Source organism: Dictyostelium discoideum (assembly GCF_000004695.1).
Source record: "Dictyostelium discoideum AX4 chromosome 1 chromosome, whole genome shotgun sequence".
Classification (NCBI taxonomy): domain Eukaryota; phylum Evosea; class Eumycetozoa; order Dictyosteliales; family Dictyosteliaceae; genus Dictyostelium; species Dictyostelium discoideum.
The window spans coordinates 485,820-503,893 of NC_007087.3; the positions used below are offsets into that span (position 1 = coordinate 485,820).

General features: G+C 20.6%; 7 protein-coding genes and 1 pseudogene across 7 annotated transcripts; 4 read left to right on the top strand and 4 right to left on the bottom strand.

Moving 5' to 3' along the window:
• Positions 1–125: 125 nt before the first annotated feature.
• Positions 126–572, bottom strand: rpl38 (S60 ribosomal protein L38; the record flags this gene model as incomplete). The annotated part of the gene is made up of 3 exons (XM_642095.1): positions 126–164; positions 241–426; positions 570–572. The coding sequence occupies 3 exons, from the start codon at positions 570–572 to the stop codon at positions 126–128; spliced, it is 228 nt and encodes a 75-aa protein (XP_647187.1).
• A 1,064-nt stretch (positions 573–1,636) lies between these two features.
• On the bottom strand, positions 1,637–2,678 carry psmB6 (proteasome subunit beta type 6; the record flags this gene model as incomplete). The annotated part of the gene is made up of 5 exons (XM_642096.1): positions 1,637–1,644; positions 1,743–1,862; positions 1,976–2,250; positions 2,358–2,557; positions 2,637–2,678. The coding sequence occupies 5 exons, from the start codon at positions 2,676–2,678 to the stop codon at positions 1,637–1,639; spliced, it is 645 nt and encodes a 214-aa protein (XP_647188.1).
• A 425-nt stretch (positions 2,679–3,103) lies between these two features.
• On the bottom strand, positions 3,104–4,293 carry DDB_G0267644 (hypothetical protein; the record flags this gene model as incomplete). The annotated part of the gene is made up of 2 exons (XM_642097.1): positions 3,104–3,504; positions 3,603–4,293. 2 exons carry the CDS (start codon positions 4,291–4,293, stop codon positions 3,104–3,106), a joined length of 1,092 nt encoding a protein of 363 aa, XP_647189.1.
• Positions 4,294–4,805: 512 nt separating this feature from the next.
• On the top strand, positions 4,806–5,842 carry sec20 (sec20 family protein; the record flags this gene model as incomplete). The annotated part of the gene is made up of 4 exons (XM_642098.1): positions 4,806–5,047; positions 5,158–5,292; positions 5,384–5,496; positions 5,601–5,842. 4 exons carry the CDS (start codon positions 4,806–4,808, stop codon positions 5,840–5,842), a joined length of 732 nt encoding a protein of 243 aa, XP_647190.1.
• Positions 5,843–6,075: 233 nt separating this feature from the next.
• DDB_G0267648 (hypothetical protein) lies at positions 6,076–8,847 on the top strand (the record flags this gene model as incomplete). Its single annotated transcript, XM_642099.1, has 1 exon — positions 6,076–8,847. One exon carries the CDS (start codon positions 6,076–6,078, stop codon positions 8,845–8,847), a length of 2,772 nt encoding a protein of 923 aa, XP_647191.1.
• Positions 8,848–9,290: 443 nt separating this feature from the next.
• ireA (IRE family protein kinase) lies at positions 9,291–12,498 on the top strand (the record flags this gene model as incomplete). Its single annotated transcript, XM_642100.1, has 3 exons — positions 9,291–9,397; positions 9,561–10,186; positions 10,277–12,498. The coding sequence occupies 3 exons, from the start codon at positions 9,291–9,293 to the stop codon at positions 12,496–12,498; spliced, it is 2,955 nt and encodes a 984-aa protein (XP_647192.1).
• A 198-nt stretch (positions 12,499–12,696) lies between these two features.
• DDB_G0268486 lies at positions 12,697–15,742 on the bottom strand (annotated as a pseudogene; the record flags this gene model as incomplete).
• Positions 15,743–16,167: 425 nt separating this feature from the next.
• Positions 16,168–17,376, top strand: DDB_G0267652 (hypothetical protein; the record flags this gene model as incomplete). The annotated part of the gene is made up of 3 exons (XM_642102.1): positions 16,168–16,182; positions 17,100–17,161; positions 17,265–17,376. 3 exons carry the CDS (start codon positions 16,168–16,170, stop codon positions 17,374–17,376), a joined length of 189 nt encoding a protein of 62 aa, XP_647194.1.
• Positions 17,377–18,074: the final 698 nt, after the last annotated feature.

Below are 18,074 nucleotides of genomic sequence, written 5' to 3' on the forward strand. Positions count from 1 at the left end.
TACCCTTTGCTAAATAAAGGAAAAACAAAAAAAAAAAAATAAAAAACCTAAAAATCAACACCTAAAATCTATTTTGTTTTAACTTTTTTATCAAAACCCTCTATTTATTTAAAATCGTGATTAATTTACTTTTTGTTAGAGTCAACTTGGACAGTTGGGATTGACTATAAAAAGAAGAGAGAGAAAGATTAGTATTTGTTTTGTGTCGTGTTTGTGTTTTTTTGATTGTTTTATACATACTGGTGGGAGAGTTTGCATTAATTTGGCAGCTTTGGCGTTATCAGCAACTCTTAAAGTGTAAAGGTATCTACCACATCTAACTTTGAATTTAGTGAGGTTTTTGCCAACTTTTTTGATTCTGATTTCCTTGGCATCTTTATTTCTAACGGTGACTAAAAAGTCTTTGATTTCACGGATTTCTCTTGGCTATATTATTCGATTGTGGATTGAAATGATTGGTGTGGATTGTGATGATTGAGTATATTGATTGTTGATTGATTGATTGATGATAATTATTTATTTTAAATTATTTAATGTAAAGTTATAATATGTATATGTTAGTTAAATACCATTTTAAAAGGATGAAAAAAGAGATTATCTATCAATAATCTTCAAAGGAATATGTGACATAGTGATAGATTGAAAAAAGAGATAAAAGATACCAACCATTTTGATATGTGGCGAATAAACGAAAAATTAAGAAAAAAAAAAAAAAATTTTGACGCCTCAATTTTTACGACATAAAAATTAATTTTCATGTACTCCCGCACACACCTTTTTTTTACATGCGGGAATAATAACGTTGGTTTTTTTTTTTTTTTCAATTTTTTTTTTTTTTTTTTTTCAAACTAACTTATTTTATTTTTCCAATCCAATAAACTTTTTTTTATTTTTTTATTTTAAATTAAATTAAAAAATATAATATATGAAAATTTTTAGATTATTTATAATTATTATTTTATTTTTTTTAAAGATTTAAATAGGTTTTTTATTTTTTTTTTTTTTTTTTTATATATTTTTATATATTTTTTTCTTATTCTTTATTATTTTTTTTTTTTTTTTAATTTAGTTTATTTGAGTGCTCTAAGTATTGGATAGAAACTTTGATTTAGGTTATTCTTTCTTGGGTTTTCTCTTCTTTTGATTAATTGGTTAATTAGGTGAGTCACAAAAAATTTGAGTACATGGTTTGGAAACTTCAATATTGTTTTGAAGTAAACTTGAATCTTCCTCAACTTGTTTGAGCACTGCAATTGGAATTATCTTCAAATTCTTGAATATTTAAAAGTTTGAAAAAAAAAACAGGGAGAAATTATTCGATACCATTTGTTTTTTTTTTCTTAATTCAAAGCCAATACAATTAGCATACTTCTTAATCTATTATAAAATAAAAAATAAATTTAACAAAATAAATAATAAATAAATAAAAACAAAATAAATTTAAAGAAAAAAAAAAGACTAAGATTTTTTTTTTTTTTTTTTTTTTTTTTTTTTTTGGTATATATTTAAAGGTTTATTTGTTTTGTTTTTATTTTTTTAGTTTTTAATTTTTTTTTTTTTTGTTTTTTTTTAGTTATTTCTTTACAATAATATTATATGCATGGTTAATTCCAATCATTATTTAAATATTCGAAAATTATCCCTCTGTTGAAAGTTTTATATATAAAAAAAAAAAAAAAAAGAACAAAATTAGTAAAATGAATAAATTTAAAACTATTATTATTATTTAAAAGTTTAATTACCCCAGAATCTTGGTAAATTATTTCCAGGAATCATTTTACGTTCTACACCGTTTTTGTCGATAATACATAATCTAATTACACCACCAGATGAACCATCTCTGAACATAGCAAGAGCCAATGCTATGATTATTTTTTTTAAAAAAAAAAAAAAAATGTTAGAATGAAAATAAATTAAATAAAGCAATAATAAAAATAATAAAAAAAATTGAATGAATATGGAGGAGGGAACTTACAATTTTGAACAAATTCAATACATTCATCTTTAGTCATTTTTGGTTTAAATTTGGAATCACAATAACCATAAATATAGGTTGAACCTGAACCACCAATAGCAAATGGTTGTTTAACCATTGAACCTCCAAGCGAAATATTGTATACACTACCACCTTGATGTTTATCCCAACCAGCTACAATAATACCAGCCATTAAATTGTTTTTATTACTATAACATAATAATTGGAAAAGACTTGCTGCGGTTTTTACATCTGGTTCATCACATAATTCTGAACTATATATATATATATACAAATAAATAAATAATAAAAAATAAAAAAAAAATAATTGATTAATAAATTTGATTTTTATATTTTTATTAAATATTTAATAAAAACATACGTATGCATTTCAAGATAATATCTAACATAATCAGAAATTGCTTGAGTATCAGCAGCTGAACCTGATCTACAACAATAAATTCTTTCATGAATTGGGGTAATTTTGTTTGTAACTCTATTTGCGATATATGCACCAGTGGTAGTTCTTGAATCTGCACCCATAATAACACCACCATCATATTCTACTGCCATAATAGAAGTCTAAATAAATAATAAATAATTAATATATAAAATAAAATATAAAATTTAAAAAAAAATAATGAAATTATAAAAAACTTACACCTAAATCAACGGCATTATCTAACCATTCAGGGGCCTCCATTATTTAATATATTTAATAAATATATATATAAATTTATATATATATAAATGTGAATAATTTAATAAAGAAAAAAAAAAATATAAATGAAAATTTTTTAAATTTTTTTTTTTTTGATGAAGTTGACAAAAAAAAAAAAAAAAATTAAAAAAAAAAAATTAAAAAAAAATAAAAAAAAATTAAAAAAAATAAAATTAAAATTAATTAAAAATGTGTTGTTCACTTTTTTTTTTTTTTTTTTTTTTAATTTTTTTTTTTAATTTTACCTTACAATTCTTATTTTATTTTTTTATTTTATTCTATTTTTAATTTAGATCAAAACAGTGTTTTATATAAAATTTCATATTTTATTTTATTTTTTTTATTTTTTTATTTTTTTATTTTAATTTTTTATTTTAATTTTTTATTTTTATTTTTATTTTTATTTTTTAATTAAGATCAAATGGTGTTTTATATGAAATATCATATATTTTCCAATCAAAAGCATCAACAGGTGAAACCCAATTTACTTTAATGGTGACAGGACAATGTTTTTGATTTAATTTATACTTTTCAGAGGTGACTAAATAAAATGCTTCAATTTTAATAGTTTCACCAAAATCTTTATCAGACTCTAATGTGAGTGCAGTGATTGGTTGAAAATCGAAATTATCAATATCTATATCATTTGCATTGAATTTAAATTCATCATTACCAGTTTCAATTGCATAGAATGAGTCACGTAATAATAATAAATTAACAATTCCAGGTTGACATGATAATTCTTGTAATTCCATTGATTTACCTTCTTTTGCAATTCTATAAATTGTTTTTAATGCATTTTTTGAACCTATAATTAAATAAATATTAATATTATTATTATTATTATTATTTTTCAATAATTAATTAATTGAATATAAATTTAAATATAAATATAAATATAAATACTTTTTAAAAAATCATCTTTATCAAGAGTTGGATATAAAGGTTTTTTTGAATCTGAAAGAATTGCAGCATTCCATTGAAAATTTTCAGCAAATCCTGATACTCTTGGGTGTGGTAAAATTAATAAGAATGGGTTATATTGGAATAGTTCATTGATTAATGGGGCACTAAAAAAGTGTGGTGGAATAACAGGAGTATCTCTAATTGGTGTATAACGATGTAGATATTCTGCCAATGAAAGATTTGCTGCTAAACCATAGCCACCTTTATATTGCTTTGATTTAACTAATGCTTCTAATAATATATATTCTGGATTATCATCATTTCTATCCTCTAAAATACTTTCATTTTTATCTGTACCTAATGGCATTAAATATTTATTATCAAGTGATGGTTTTTCATCATCTTCATCCTCTTCATCTTCATCATCTTCTTCTTCTTCATGTTCATCAACAGCTTGTTTTTTTTTTTCATTTTCTTTTTTATTCTTTTCTAATTCATTTTCATCTTTTGAATTTTTATTTGGTTCATTTGATGATGAATAAAATCTTTTAATATTATTACTTTTATTATTGTAATTATTATTATTATTATTAGTTAAACATATTGAAGTTGATTTTAATACATTTGTTGTATATAATCTTTTTAATATAAAAAATTTATTTTGGTTTTTAATTAGTTTAGTTGGAATCATTGTAGAAAATAAATAAATAAATAAAGAAAGAAAGAAAGGAAAGAATTAAATAAAAAAAAATAAAAATAAAAATTAAAATTAAAAAAAAAAATAAAAAAAAAATAAAAAAAAATGAAAAAAATTAATTTTTTTTTTTTTATTTTAAATTTAAAATTAATACAAAATGAAAAAAAAGGGTGCTTTTTTTTGATCTTCACCAAATTTAGTTATTTTAAATTTTTAGTTTGCCTCTTTTTTTTTTTTTCTTTTTTTTTTTTTCTATTTATATAAAAAATAAATAAATATTAATTAATAATTTAAAAATTTAAAATTATTAATTAATATGTTATGAGTCATTATTTAAAAAAAAATTTTATTTTATTTTATTTTTTTTATTTTTTTTTTCAAATTTTTTTTATTTTTTTTTATTATTCATTTTTAATTTTATTTCTTTCAAATATATAAAATAAAAATAAACATATATAAAAATAAATATATAAATAAATTTTGAACTTTATAAAAAAAATAAAAAAATGAAATCAATATTTAAAGAAATTAATAATATTGAATATTCAATTAGGGATAGTTTTAAATCATTATCAGATTGTGCATCAATGTTGGAGATTCAAAATTTAAATACTCATATAAAATCAAATCTTGAAAAATTAAATCAATTATTAAAAGAAGCAAATGAAAAACTATATGAAGGAAATAATACAATTGAAATAGAACAATCTAAAAAAGAATTACAATTTCATAAAGAAGAATATGAAAAGTAATTATATTATATTGTTTTATATATTCCTTATATAAACATAATTACTAATTATTAATTATTATTATTATTATTAACAACAATAATAATAATAATAAAAAAAAATACAGTTTAAAAGTTTTACAAAGAAAAGCAAATTTACAAACTTCAAAGAATTTACAAGAGAAATATAAACAAAATAAAAAATTACTTTTATCTGGAAGTGAAAAAATTACACAACAATCAAGGTTTTATTCAAATCAAAAGTATATTATTATACCAAATTAATTTTATTTATATATATATTACCAATATTATTTACTAATGGTATTGAAACTTTATATTTATTTATTTTAGTTCAAAAGCAGATTTATTAAAAACTTCAATATCATTAACAGATACACTCAAAAGAACTAGAAATTTTATGAATACTCAAGTTAGTAGAAGTTCTGATATTTTACATGAAATAAGTTTGTATTTATTTTTATTTATATTTTATATAATATCACATTGAAAAAAAAAAATATTTATATATTAACATAAATAATTTCTTTTTTTTTAAAAAAAAAAAAAGATGAATCATCAAAGATTGTAGATAAAACAGTTAGTCAACAAAAAGAATATGAAAATATTACAACAGAAGGAAAATCATTATTAACGAAATTAAAAAGAAGGGATATGACAGATAAACTGTTAATTTGGTTTGGTTTAATAGTTTTCTTATTGGTAGTTGTATACATTCTTAAAGTTAGATTTGGTACTCAAATTATAAATTGGATTTATAAATTAATTGGACCATCAATAATTAATAAATAATAATAAAAAATATATATATATATATAAATTTGTTGGTGTTTTTTTGACAACAAATTTATACTTTGTAACACTCACCCCACTCACAATTTTTTTTTAATTTTTCTAATTTTTTAATTTTTTTTTTGAATTTCACTTTTTTTTAATTTTTAATTTTTAATTTTTTTTTTTTTTTTTTTTTCAATGTCTGTCATTCATTTTACATTTAATGGGTTAGAAAAAAAAAAAAAAAGAGAATGGGATCAATAACACATAATAAAGGAAATCAAATTAAAAAGAAATTAGATTCATTTATTGGTATTTCAAATTGGGAATCATTATCAATTGAACATGATAATATTAATCATCAATTAGATATTACATTACTTGCTATTATTAAAGATATTACAAATAAACCAGATTATTCTAGTTGTACTACTACTACTACTACTACTACTATTACCACTAATAATAATAATAATAATAATAATAATAATGTAAATAAAAATGAAGACAATAGTAATACTACTAATAATAATTTAATTAAATCAATTAATAAAGAAGTTGAAAATTCATCAGTTAATAATAATGGTTTCATTTCAATGAATCAACAAAAACAAAATTATCATTATAATATACCAACATCACTTAAAGATATTAAATCAATAATTATTAAATCTCAAAAATTAAAAGGTCAATTACAATCTTTAAAACAAGTTTTTAAACAAAATATAATTATAAATAATCAAGAAGTAATTGAACAACAAGTAGATGCTATTAAACAACAGCAACAGCAACAACAAGAACAACAACAAGAACAAGAACAAGAACAACAACAACAACAAGATGGTGAATCAATATCATTATCATCATCAACATCATCAGGTATAACAATATCATCATTATCAAATATTGAATATAATCCAAGTATAGCATTTAAATTGGGTAAAGAATTTGTAATTGGTAATTTATTCATTGATCAAATTATATTATTTTTAGAATTTCTATATGGTATTGCATTAGAGATTGAAACTAATTTACAATATTGGGAATCAATTGAACCAACAATATACTATTTACAAAAGTCACCTTTATTTTGGTTAAAATATTATCATCAACAATTGAATAGAAGAATACAATTCTCAAATAAATTTAGTGAACTTCATAATTTAAAACAACCAAAACCAATACTTTATATTTCAAATCTTTTAAATAAAGTAAATTCTTTTATTTTAAATAAACAACCATCATCACAACAAGTCGAGCAACAACAACAACAACAACAAGAAAGAGATGAGCAACAACAACAACAACAACAACAACAGCAACAACAACAACAACATAATAATAGTCATCATCATCATCATCATCGAAATGAAAATGAAAAAAAAAAGAAATCAAAAAGAATTAAACATCCAAAAATAGAATTATTAGATAAAATTCAAAAATTAAAATCATATCAAGTTGTAATTTCTGTTATTATTGGTAGATTAACATTTTTATTAGATTCTTTAAAAATTAATACAAATAATAACAATAACAACAACAACACTGCAGATAATAATAATAATAATTTAAATGATAATGAATCAATTAAAAGATTTAGTGAATTAATGTCAAAATCAAGTATAATTATATTTGATTCATTATTATTATTTAATGAATTATTTAAAAAGAATAAAGAATCAAATGATAATGATAAGAAAGTAGATGATGATGACGAATTAATTAAATTATCAAAAGATTTAATTAATGAAATTATTAATATTAGAAATGAAGATGGAGATCAACAACAACAACAACAACAACAACAACAACAACAACAACAACAACAACAACAACAACAACAACAACAACAACAACAACAACAATCATTACAATTATTAAATTTTAAAATATTATTAAATAATCAAAATTTAATTAATAAATTAATGGAGGTAATGGTAAAGAGGTTAAGTGGTAATTTAAGTATACCAAATGTGTTTATTAGAAATTGGGTAAAGTTATCAGTTGGTTCAGTGATTGTATTCTTTGGTATTAAATATTCTTATGATAATTTCGATTCATTCAAACAATCTGCATTCGATATTAGGGATGCATTCATTAGATTCTATCATGAGCATTTGGAAGAGCCTCTATTGAATATTTGGAATGTGATTAGATACGATAAGAAGTCACTGCAATTGGCAGACCCTGCATCATTGCAATCTTCAATTGACTCATTGGGCAGAATGGTTATCGACTATAATATAGACAGAAACCATCTCGATATCAATTCAACCGAAACTAGACAACACCTATTCCAATTGGCATCGCGTGGTGACATTTCATCCATTATGAAATCCTACGAATCTAATATCAGATCGCCATTACAGAATATCCTATTCGGCGATATGATTAGATTAATATTAATTCAAATTCAAAAGGAGAAAGTTGACGTAGACAAAGCAATGGTTGCAATCGATAAGTTACTCCAAGCCAACGAACTAAACTTCCAATTGCTCGCTGCTATACCCTCTGCTATCTTTTTGGCTTTATTAATTTGGCAAATTAAAAAGTTATTCACTAATCAAAAGAAAACTTTACCCTATTCACAATTAGTAATCTTTCAAACTTTAAGAAAAATTAATCGTACTTTAATTTTAAATAATACTCAAGATCAACAAAATAATAATTTACCAAATTTCATTTCACCATTATTATTAACTCAAATTAATATTTTAAATTATTCAACAATTATTAATAATCAAGATAATAATAATAATATTAATAATATTAATAATAATAATAATAATAATAATAATCAATTAATTAAAACTCAATTTAAACCATTTGAAAAATATGGTACAATTTTAATTTCAACAAATAAATTAAGAAGTCATCAAAGATTTGTTAGAGAAAATACTGAAAGTCAATGGTTTAATCAAGATGTTCATGATTTAGAATCTGAGGCTTTATCAAATCAAGATAAAATTCAAACTATAAATAGAATGTTTCAAACTTATTCTTTTTTAAAGAATATTAAATAATAGAATAATAAAAAAATAAAAAAATTATAAAAAAATTAAAAAATTACAATTGTAATGTTTCGATGTCACGTCACACGCATGGGTAATAAAATTATTTTTTTTAATTTTTTTTTTTTTTTCCCAAAAATAAATTTTTAAATACACAGTCACCATTTTGTTTTAATAATATCGGTGTGGTTTGAGTCAAATTAAAAAAAAAATAAAAAAAAATATTATTTTTTTTTATTTTTTTATTTTTAATTTTTTTTTTCTTTTTTTTTTTTTTTTTTTTTTTTTTTTGGTTTTTTTAAAAAACAGTAATAACACATTCAAAAATATAAGATATTTTATATATGTAGTTAATTAAAAACTACAGAATTTCGAATATATATTTATATATTTATATATTTTTTTTTTTTTTCTCTTTTTTTTTTTTTTTTTTATTTTCTTTTTCTGTATAAAAAATGACTTTTTCAAAAACAAGAAATAAAATTATTTTTTTACTTTTTTTAATTATAATTAATATTTTTAATATAAATGCCTATATTAAGGATGAAAATGAAGATGATTTGTAAGTAATTTTATTATTTTTTAATTTTTTATTTTTATTTCTTATTTTTTTTTATTTTTTTTTTTTTCTAAAAACAAATTTTAATAATTAAAAAATAATAATAATAATAATAATAATAATAATAATAATAATAATAATAATAATAATAATAATAATAATTTAGGTCACTTCTTATTAGTACATTAGATGGTAATATTTATTCATTTAATTATGAAAGTGGAGAGTTAAATTGGGATTTAAAACCAAATGGTGGTGATTCATTATATTCAACATCACAATTTGATAGAAAACAACAACAATCAACATCAACATCAACAGAGATTACAAAATCATCACCATCAATTTTAATACCAACATTAGATGGTAGTGGATTATTATTTCAATATTCAAATGATAGATTACATCAAGTACCATTTTCATTACAAGAATTAGTAAATACATCACCATTATTTTTAAAAGAACTTGAAGATAAATCATCAACATCATCAACATCGACAACAAGTGAATCATCAAAAGATGAAAATAAAGTAACAATGTTTATTGGTAATAAAAAAACATCAATTACAGTTGTCGATTCACAAACTGGTGAAATTATAAAATCAATGTCAAAAGATGGTCTTTGGTTAACTGATGAGGACGATTGTCCTGTTAATATTATTCCCGATGAAGCATTAATGTTTACAAGATCAGATTATCAAATAATTGCTTTAGATCCAAAATCAGGTGTAGAAAAATGGAATCTTTCTGTTGGTGAATATATACCACATTCAACAAAATCATTTTATAATTGTAAATAATTTATTAATTTATTATTATATATATATATATATAGTTATTTTTATTAACTTTTTATTATTTTTATTATTATTTTTATTTCAGCTGAAATATCATTAAATTTTGAAGGATTAATTGAAGTTGCATCACTTTCACAAAGAATGTATAAAATTTATATAAAGAAACCAGAGAAAACAGTTGTTGGAATTTCACATAATTATTGGGAACATATATTGACATCATCACCAGTTTCAATTTATGCATATAGTAGTAAAAAACATATTTTAAAGAAATTAGATTTCCATAGAAAAGTATCACCTTATTCAAATTCATTAATACCAGTTGCTTCAACTGATTTAATGATACCAAGTAATTTCGATCGTACATTTATGTTTGATGATTATTATGGTCAATTATTCATAGTTTCACCACCTTCAAATAATAATAATAATAATAATAATAATAATAATAATAATAATAATAATAATAATAATAATAATAATAATAATAATAATAATAATAATAATAATAATAATAATAAAAATAATAATAATAATAATAAAAATGAAAGTGATAAATCAAATTTAACACCATTAACACCATATGATCCAAGTAAACCAAATGGTGCTAATAATAATAATAATAATAATAATGATTTATTAGACAGTAATAAATTAAAAAATTATGATATCTATTTATACTCTTCAATTGTAATTTTAATTACAAGTATAATAGTATTTATAAGATCAAAAAAGAATTTTAATTTAATAAATGTAAATAATAATAATAATCAAAATAATAATCAAAATAGTAATCAAAATAATAATATTAATAATAAAAAAACACCAAAGAAAAAGAAAAAGAAACAAAAAAATAAAAATAATAAAAATAATAATGATGAAGATGATGAAAATGAAATTGAAAATTATAATGATAATCAAAATGATTTAATTGATGAATTCATTTCAACAAATTCTGTCATTCAACAACAACAACAACAACAACAACAATTAATTAATAGTTCAAATAAAATTAATAATGGTAGTGGTAAAATTATTTTAGATAATGGTAATGTTAAAATTGGTAAATTAGAAATTATTACCAATAAAATATTAGGTACAGGTAGTTGTGGTACAATAGTTTATGAAGGAAAGATGGAGGGTAGAAAAGTTGCAGTTAAAAGAATGTTATCACAATTTGTAAAGTTTGCTGATAGAGAAGTTTCAATTTTAATTCACTCTGATGAACATACAAATGTTGTAAGATATTATGCAAAGGAAGAAGATGATGAATTCATTTATTTAGCAATTTCATTTTGTCAAAAAAGTTTAGATATGTATGTTCAACAAACTTTATCACTACAAATTTCACCAACTGATTCACCAAGTATTCAATCAAGTAATAATAATGGTAATGGTAATAATGGTAATAATAATAACAATAATCAAATAATAATTGATAATAAAACTAAACAAATGATATTAGAATTATTTAAAGGATTAGAACATTTACATTCATTAAATATAGTTCATCGTGATATTAAACCACATAATGTATTGATTGACCCTAATAATAGAGTAAAGATATCGGATATGGGATTAGGTAAATTATTGGATAATGATGATCAATCATTAACATTCACGTCAGATAGTCATGGTTGGCAACCAGCAGAATATTTAAATGGTACCAATAGAAACACTAAAAAAGTTGATATTTTCTCATTGGGTTGTGTGGTTTATTATTTATTAACTGGTGCTCATCCATTTGGTCATAGATATAATAGAGAGAAGAATGTATTAAAGGGTAAATTCGATATTGATCAAATTAAACATTTACCAGATATTCATCAACTCGTACATTCAATGATACAATTCGAACCAGAGAAAAGACCAGACATAGGTGAATGTATAAATCATCCATTCTTTTGGGAAGTTCATAAAAAGTTATCATTCTTGGTGGCCGCTTCAGATTATTTAGAGTTTGAAAAACCAACATCACCTCTAAACTTGGAAATCGATAGTCATGTTGATTTAGTCACTGATGGAAGTGGTGATTGGTGGTTAAAAATTGACCAAGTTTTAATTGATAATATTGGTCGTTATAGGAAATATAATGGTAAAAGTATACGTGACCTTTTACGTGTCATTAGAAATAAATTCAACCATTATAGAGATTTATCACCCGAAGAACAAACTTGTCTTGGCATTTTACCTGATGGTTTCTTTAATTATTTCGATTTAAAATTCCCTCAATTATTTATTGTAACTTATTTATTTATCCTTAAAAATTTAAAAAATGATCAATATTTTGTTCAATATTATTATTAAAATAAAATAAAATAAAATAAAAATAAAATAAAAATAATAATAACAATAATAATAATATATTTTTAAAAATTTATTTATTTATTTAATTTATTTAATTTATTTAATTTATTTAATTTATTTAATTTATTTATTTATTTTATTTATTTTTTATTTATTTAATTTATTTTTATATTTATTTATTTTTTTTTTTTTTTTTTTTTATTCATCAACTCCTATAAAACCTTTAGCATAATTAATTTTTAATTTTTCATTATAAACAAAAGGACTTACAAATGTTGAGTCTTTTGATTCTTTGTATTTTTTTTCAATCATTTTAGCTATTTTATGTTGTCTAATAACTTGATCAGAATAATCATCATCAATGTTTATCTTATTGAAAATTGAATTCCATTTTTCTTTTTTTGAATGGTAGATTGATTCCATTTCACTTAATTTTTCAAAAGCTTCACATGCACTTGGACGATCATAATCATTATGACTAAGCATTGAATAGATTAAATCACTTATTGGCAATGGAATTGAATCATGTAAAATTGGTCTAAGGAAATTGCGGACTCCATTATTTATTTGGGAATTTTCCCTAAGATTTCCAAAAGGATAAATATATTTCACTCCAATATATGGTATTGATGCACAAATTTCAAATAAAACAACACCCAATGCGAAAATATCAGTTTTAGTATTTGCAACACTGTTGGAGGTGGCTTCAGGTGGTTGAAAACTTGATGTTCCAGCAAATTTCCTTAAGGTCTCTAGGTTTTCTGTTGAAAAAAAACGTGCAGTACCAAAATCACAAACTTTAATTAAACCATTATCATTTACCAAAAAATTTTTAGATTTTAAATCTCTGTGAATTAAAGGACCATTTGGATTGGTGTGGATATCATAAGCGCAATGAACCACACCAAAGGCATACCTAAAGAATTGATCAAATGATGTCATCTTTTCATTTCTTAAAACATCAAATAGAGTACCCTTTGAACAATACTCTAAGAATAGGAATAAAGATTTTTCTTTATAGAAATAACCATATAAACCAACTGTTGATGGAGTTTGTGATAAGGACATTGATTCAACTTCTTTAACCACTTCATCTTTATTTGATTTATTTACTTCGCACTTTTTAACAGCACAGACTTTTTTTCATCTCCAATGGTATAATTTAATTTATAAACTTCACCAAATGATCCTCTACCAATAAAATCGGTTAAAAGAGTACTATTAAAAGATTCAAATTGAAGGCATTTCTGTAATGGTGGTGCATCCTTTCCTTCAATCAATGGTTGAATTCTTGACATATTAACTGGAAAATAATGAAGTAAAAAACTATTAAATGATGGTGATTTTATAATATTCATTGAACGAATACCTAAAATTTCAAACAATACAAATGTTCGAGCATGACAAAGGACCATAAAATTAGTAAAGGTTTTGATGATATTACTAATTTCAGTAACCATAATTAATAATGGACCATTTTTATAAATCTCTTTCATCTTCATACCTGGGTCCCTCTTGATTGAACTATTTTTATCTTCAAGATATGGTTTTGCACCAAAAGCTAAAAGAATTTTGATAATATTTTCATCTTTAAGTTTTATTGCTAAATGAAGTGGAACAGATAATCTATTATTTCTTATGTTTGGATCTGCTCCACAAACCAATAATGCTGCAATAACTGGGGCACTTTCTGATTTTAAAGTTTTTAAGGCAATGTGAATTGCTGTATTACCATTATAGTATTGATAATTTAAATCAACATTCATTGCGGAGAGTTTACAAAAAAATGTAACATAATTTTTAAATAATTCAATTTTAGTTTGTTTTTCATCAAAGATTTTATTCCATTCCGATTCCATACTACTATTTGAATTACCCAATATTGATGAGATTGATGGTAATGATTTTGGATTGATAATTGAATAATAAAGTATATTTGACTTTAAACTAGTTAAATTATATAAGTATCACAATATAAAATTAATAAATAATATATTTATGTGTAATAAAATATTATATAGAAAAAAAAAAAAAAAAAAAAAAAAAAAAAAAAAAAAAAAAAAAAAAAATAATTATAAAAATAATAATAATTATAAAAATAATAATAATAAACTTACTTTTCATTTTTATAAAAAACTTCTTGCAATAAATCAAGTTTTTCAATCAAAACTAATAAACTATTCAATTTATTGACGTCAGTTATTTTATCAATTGTTTCTCTAATTAAGTTAATAAATCCTTTGATAAAAACTGGGTTGAATCTGTTTTGATTTGAAATCAATAAATTGATTGCTTCTAATTCCAATCCATTTAAATAGTAGGTTTTAAATTTTTTAAATAATACCAATAGATTTAAATCTTTCTTAAATTCTTCCATTTTTTCATTTTCCTTAAAAGATATTAATTTTCCATTAACTTTCACACCATTATCTTTTGTTTTTATATTGGTTTTATGAGTGATTTTAAATTTTTTTTTTTTATAAATTATATAATCTTCAAACATATTTAAATCATCTGTTTTAGAACCAATAATTATCTGATCTTCATTAAAAGTTTCCTTTGGAGGAATTATTGACTTTAACTTGGATTTTAAATTATTTATACTTTTTTTTAATTCAAATTTATTTTTATCTTGATTTTCTTTATTATTATTATTATTATTATTATTATTATTATTATTATTATTATTATTATTATTATTATTATTATTATTATTTTCATTATTATTATTTTGATTTTCCTTATTATTTTTATTATTATTAATTATATTTTGATTTTCATTATTATTAATATTTTGACTATCATTATTATTTATATTTTGATTTTCATTATTATTTATATTTTGATTTTCATTATTATTTATATTTTGATTTTCATTATTATTATTAGTATTATTATTATTATTATTATTATTATTATTATTATTATTATTATTATTATTATTAATATTATTTTTATTATTAATATTATTTTTATTATTTTTATTATTATTATTATTATTGTTTTTATTATTATTATTATTATTATTATTATTATTATTATTATTATTATTATTATTATTAATATTATTATTATTAATTCCAATTATACTTTCATTTTTTTTTTTGTCTGGATCTATTACTAAACATTGGAGTAATATTTTTGATGAGATGAAATTATTTAATAATTCATAATTTTGGAAATTTACCAAATTACCAAATTTTTTTTGGAAATTTTGGAAATCTTTTTCAATTTCCTTTTGCATTTTACTTTTTTTTTTTAATAAAAAAAAAAAAAAAAAAAAAAAAAAAAAAAAAAAAAAAAAAAAAAAAAAAAAAAATTTAATTATTGTGATTATTAGAATGAGTGTTATACTTTAAATGAATGCTTTTGTATTTATGATTTATAAAAATAATATTGAGGTGTTTTTTTTTTTTTTTTTTTTTATACAAAAAAAGAATTAAAATAATTTGATATTGAAAAAAAATAAAAAAAAATTAAAATAATTTGATATTGAAAAAAAAATAAAAAAAAATTAAAATTAAAATAAATAAATAAATAAATAAATTAAATATACAAAACTTAGCACATACCTAATATAACATCAATATATCGCTTTCAAAAAAAAAAAAACAAAAAAAAAAGATACTCATGGGGGTAATTGTATCATGGGGTTAGTTGTTGAAAAAAATGAGCACTTTGTTAGTGTGTATTTTTCTTTTTTTTTTGTTGATGTTACAAATTGGAATGATGCATCTCATTAAAACTTCTTTTTATATAATTACAAAAAATTTATTCCCGAAATGGTATTTTTTTTTTATCACAGTGGCTACTGTAATAAGGAATTAGTGGTTGAAAAAAAAAATACATTGTGTGTGTAATTTTTTTTTTATAGAAATGTTTTTTTTTTTGATAGTGGTTATTGTTTTGATTAATTTTTTTTTTTTATTTGGTGGTGGGAATTGTTTTGATAATTTTTTTTTTTTTTTTTTTGGTAGTGGGAATAGTATAGATTATTATTAGTTTTTTATTTTTTTATTTATTTTTTTTTTTTAAAAATTAATACCTCCAATTTTTATTATTTATTTTTTTTTATTTTTTTTATATAGTTCTACTATTTGTAGGTGCCCCTAAAATTAAAATAAATAATAATTGAAATTTATCAGTTTTGTTTTGCTAATCATTTATTTTTTTGAGGAAAAAGAGTATATCTCAAATTTTAAGATTTATATTTTTCATATAATGTAATTACCCAAGCGGGGTATTTTTTTTTTTTTAAATATACAATTTATTTTTTAATAATATTATATAATATTTTTTTTTTTAATTTTGAAATTAAAAAATACTTTTTATTCGCAATATAATAAAAATTATATTATACCTTAAATATGGGTGGACAAGTTTAATTTTTTTTTTTTTTTTTTTTTTTTTTTTTTTTTTTTTCTTTTCATTTTGTTTAAACTCATTTTAATACAAACAAATAATAAAAATAAATAATTTAACCAAAAATAATATTGGTTTGTTATATTAATTATCTCTTTTTTTAAAAAATAGATACACCATTAATAATTTTAATAATAATTATTTATATTAAAATTATTATTGTTATTATTATAGATTAGAATACAACATCACCAATAATAGTAATCATTCGTAGAAAATCACCAATTATGAAAGATTCAAAGTATTGAACATCTTGTTGTGATTCCACCCTTCGTACTCCTGTTAAAACTCCAACTAAAGGTTCCACTACTACTGTTTCAGTAGTAACTAATACCCAACTATAGTGCTTCAATTACCGCTCCAACTGCTCCAAAACCAGTTTCTCGTAGTACAACCCGTAGCTTAACTAATGCACCCATCAATGCAGTCAATAGTGAAGATCTTCCATTAATCTAAACGGTAATTCAGCAAACCCCATAGTGTTACCTGTAGTACAGTAATATGGCCAGTAATTAGGCGAATCCCGTACTGAGGACTGTAATGTAGCCCTTACCGCAGCCTGCAATGCAGCCCATATTGAATCACCTTATCCTCATGAGTCATTTTAATTGGTATTCCTCTCATTATTTCCGCCCACTTCCCCAAAGTTATAATTAGTATTTCAAAAAAAAAAATTCAAAAATAAACAACAAATAATTATTTAAAAATGTTTTTAAATTCTTAGGGTGTTTTTTTTTTTTTTTTTTTTTTTTTTTTTTTTTTTTTTTTTTTTTTTTTTTTTTTTTGGTTTGGGAGTGTTAGTGTGCTATATTTTATTTGTTTTTTCAATTTTTTTTATTTAAAATAAAGTTAATGTTTTTGATTTTTTTCAATATTTTTTTTGTCTAAATTTGGGGAAGTGGGTGTTTTTTCAAATAGTTATTGTTTTATGAGTGTTTTTAAGTGGTTGAGTGTGATGTAATTTTTAATTTTTGTTATTTTAAAAAAATACAAATTGTTTTTGATAGTGTGTTGGTATGTGTTTTTATTTATTGTGTGTTTTTATTTGTTAAAATAAATAAAAAAAAAAAATAAAACATAATTTTTAATTTATTTTTTATTTTCATTTGTCAATATTAAAATTTACCAGTATAATAATTTATTATTTTTATCAT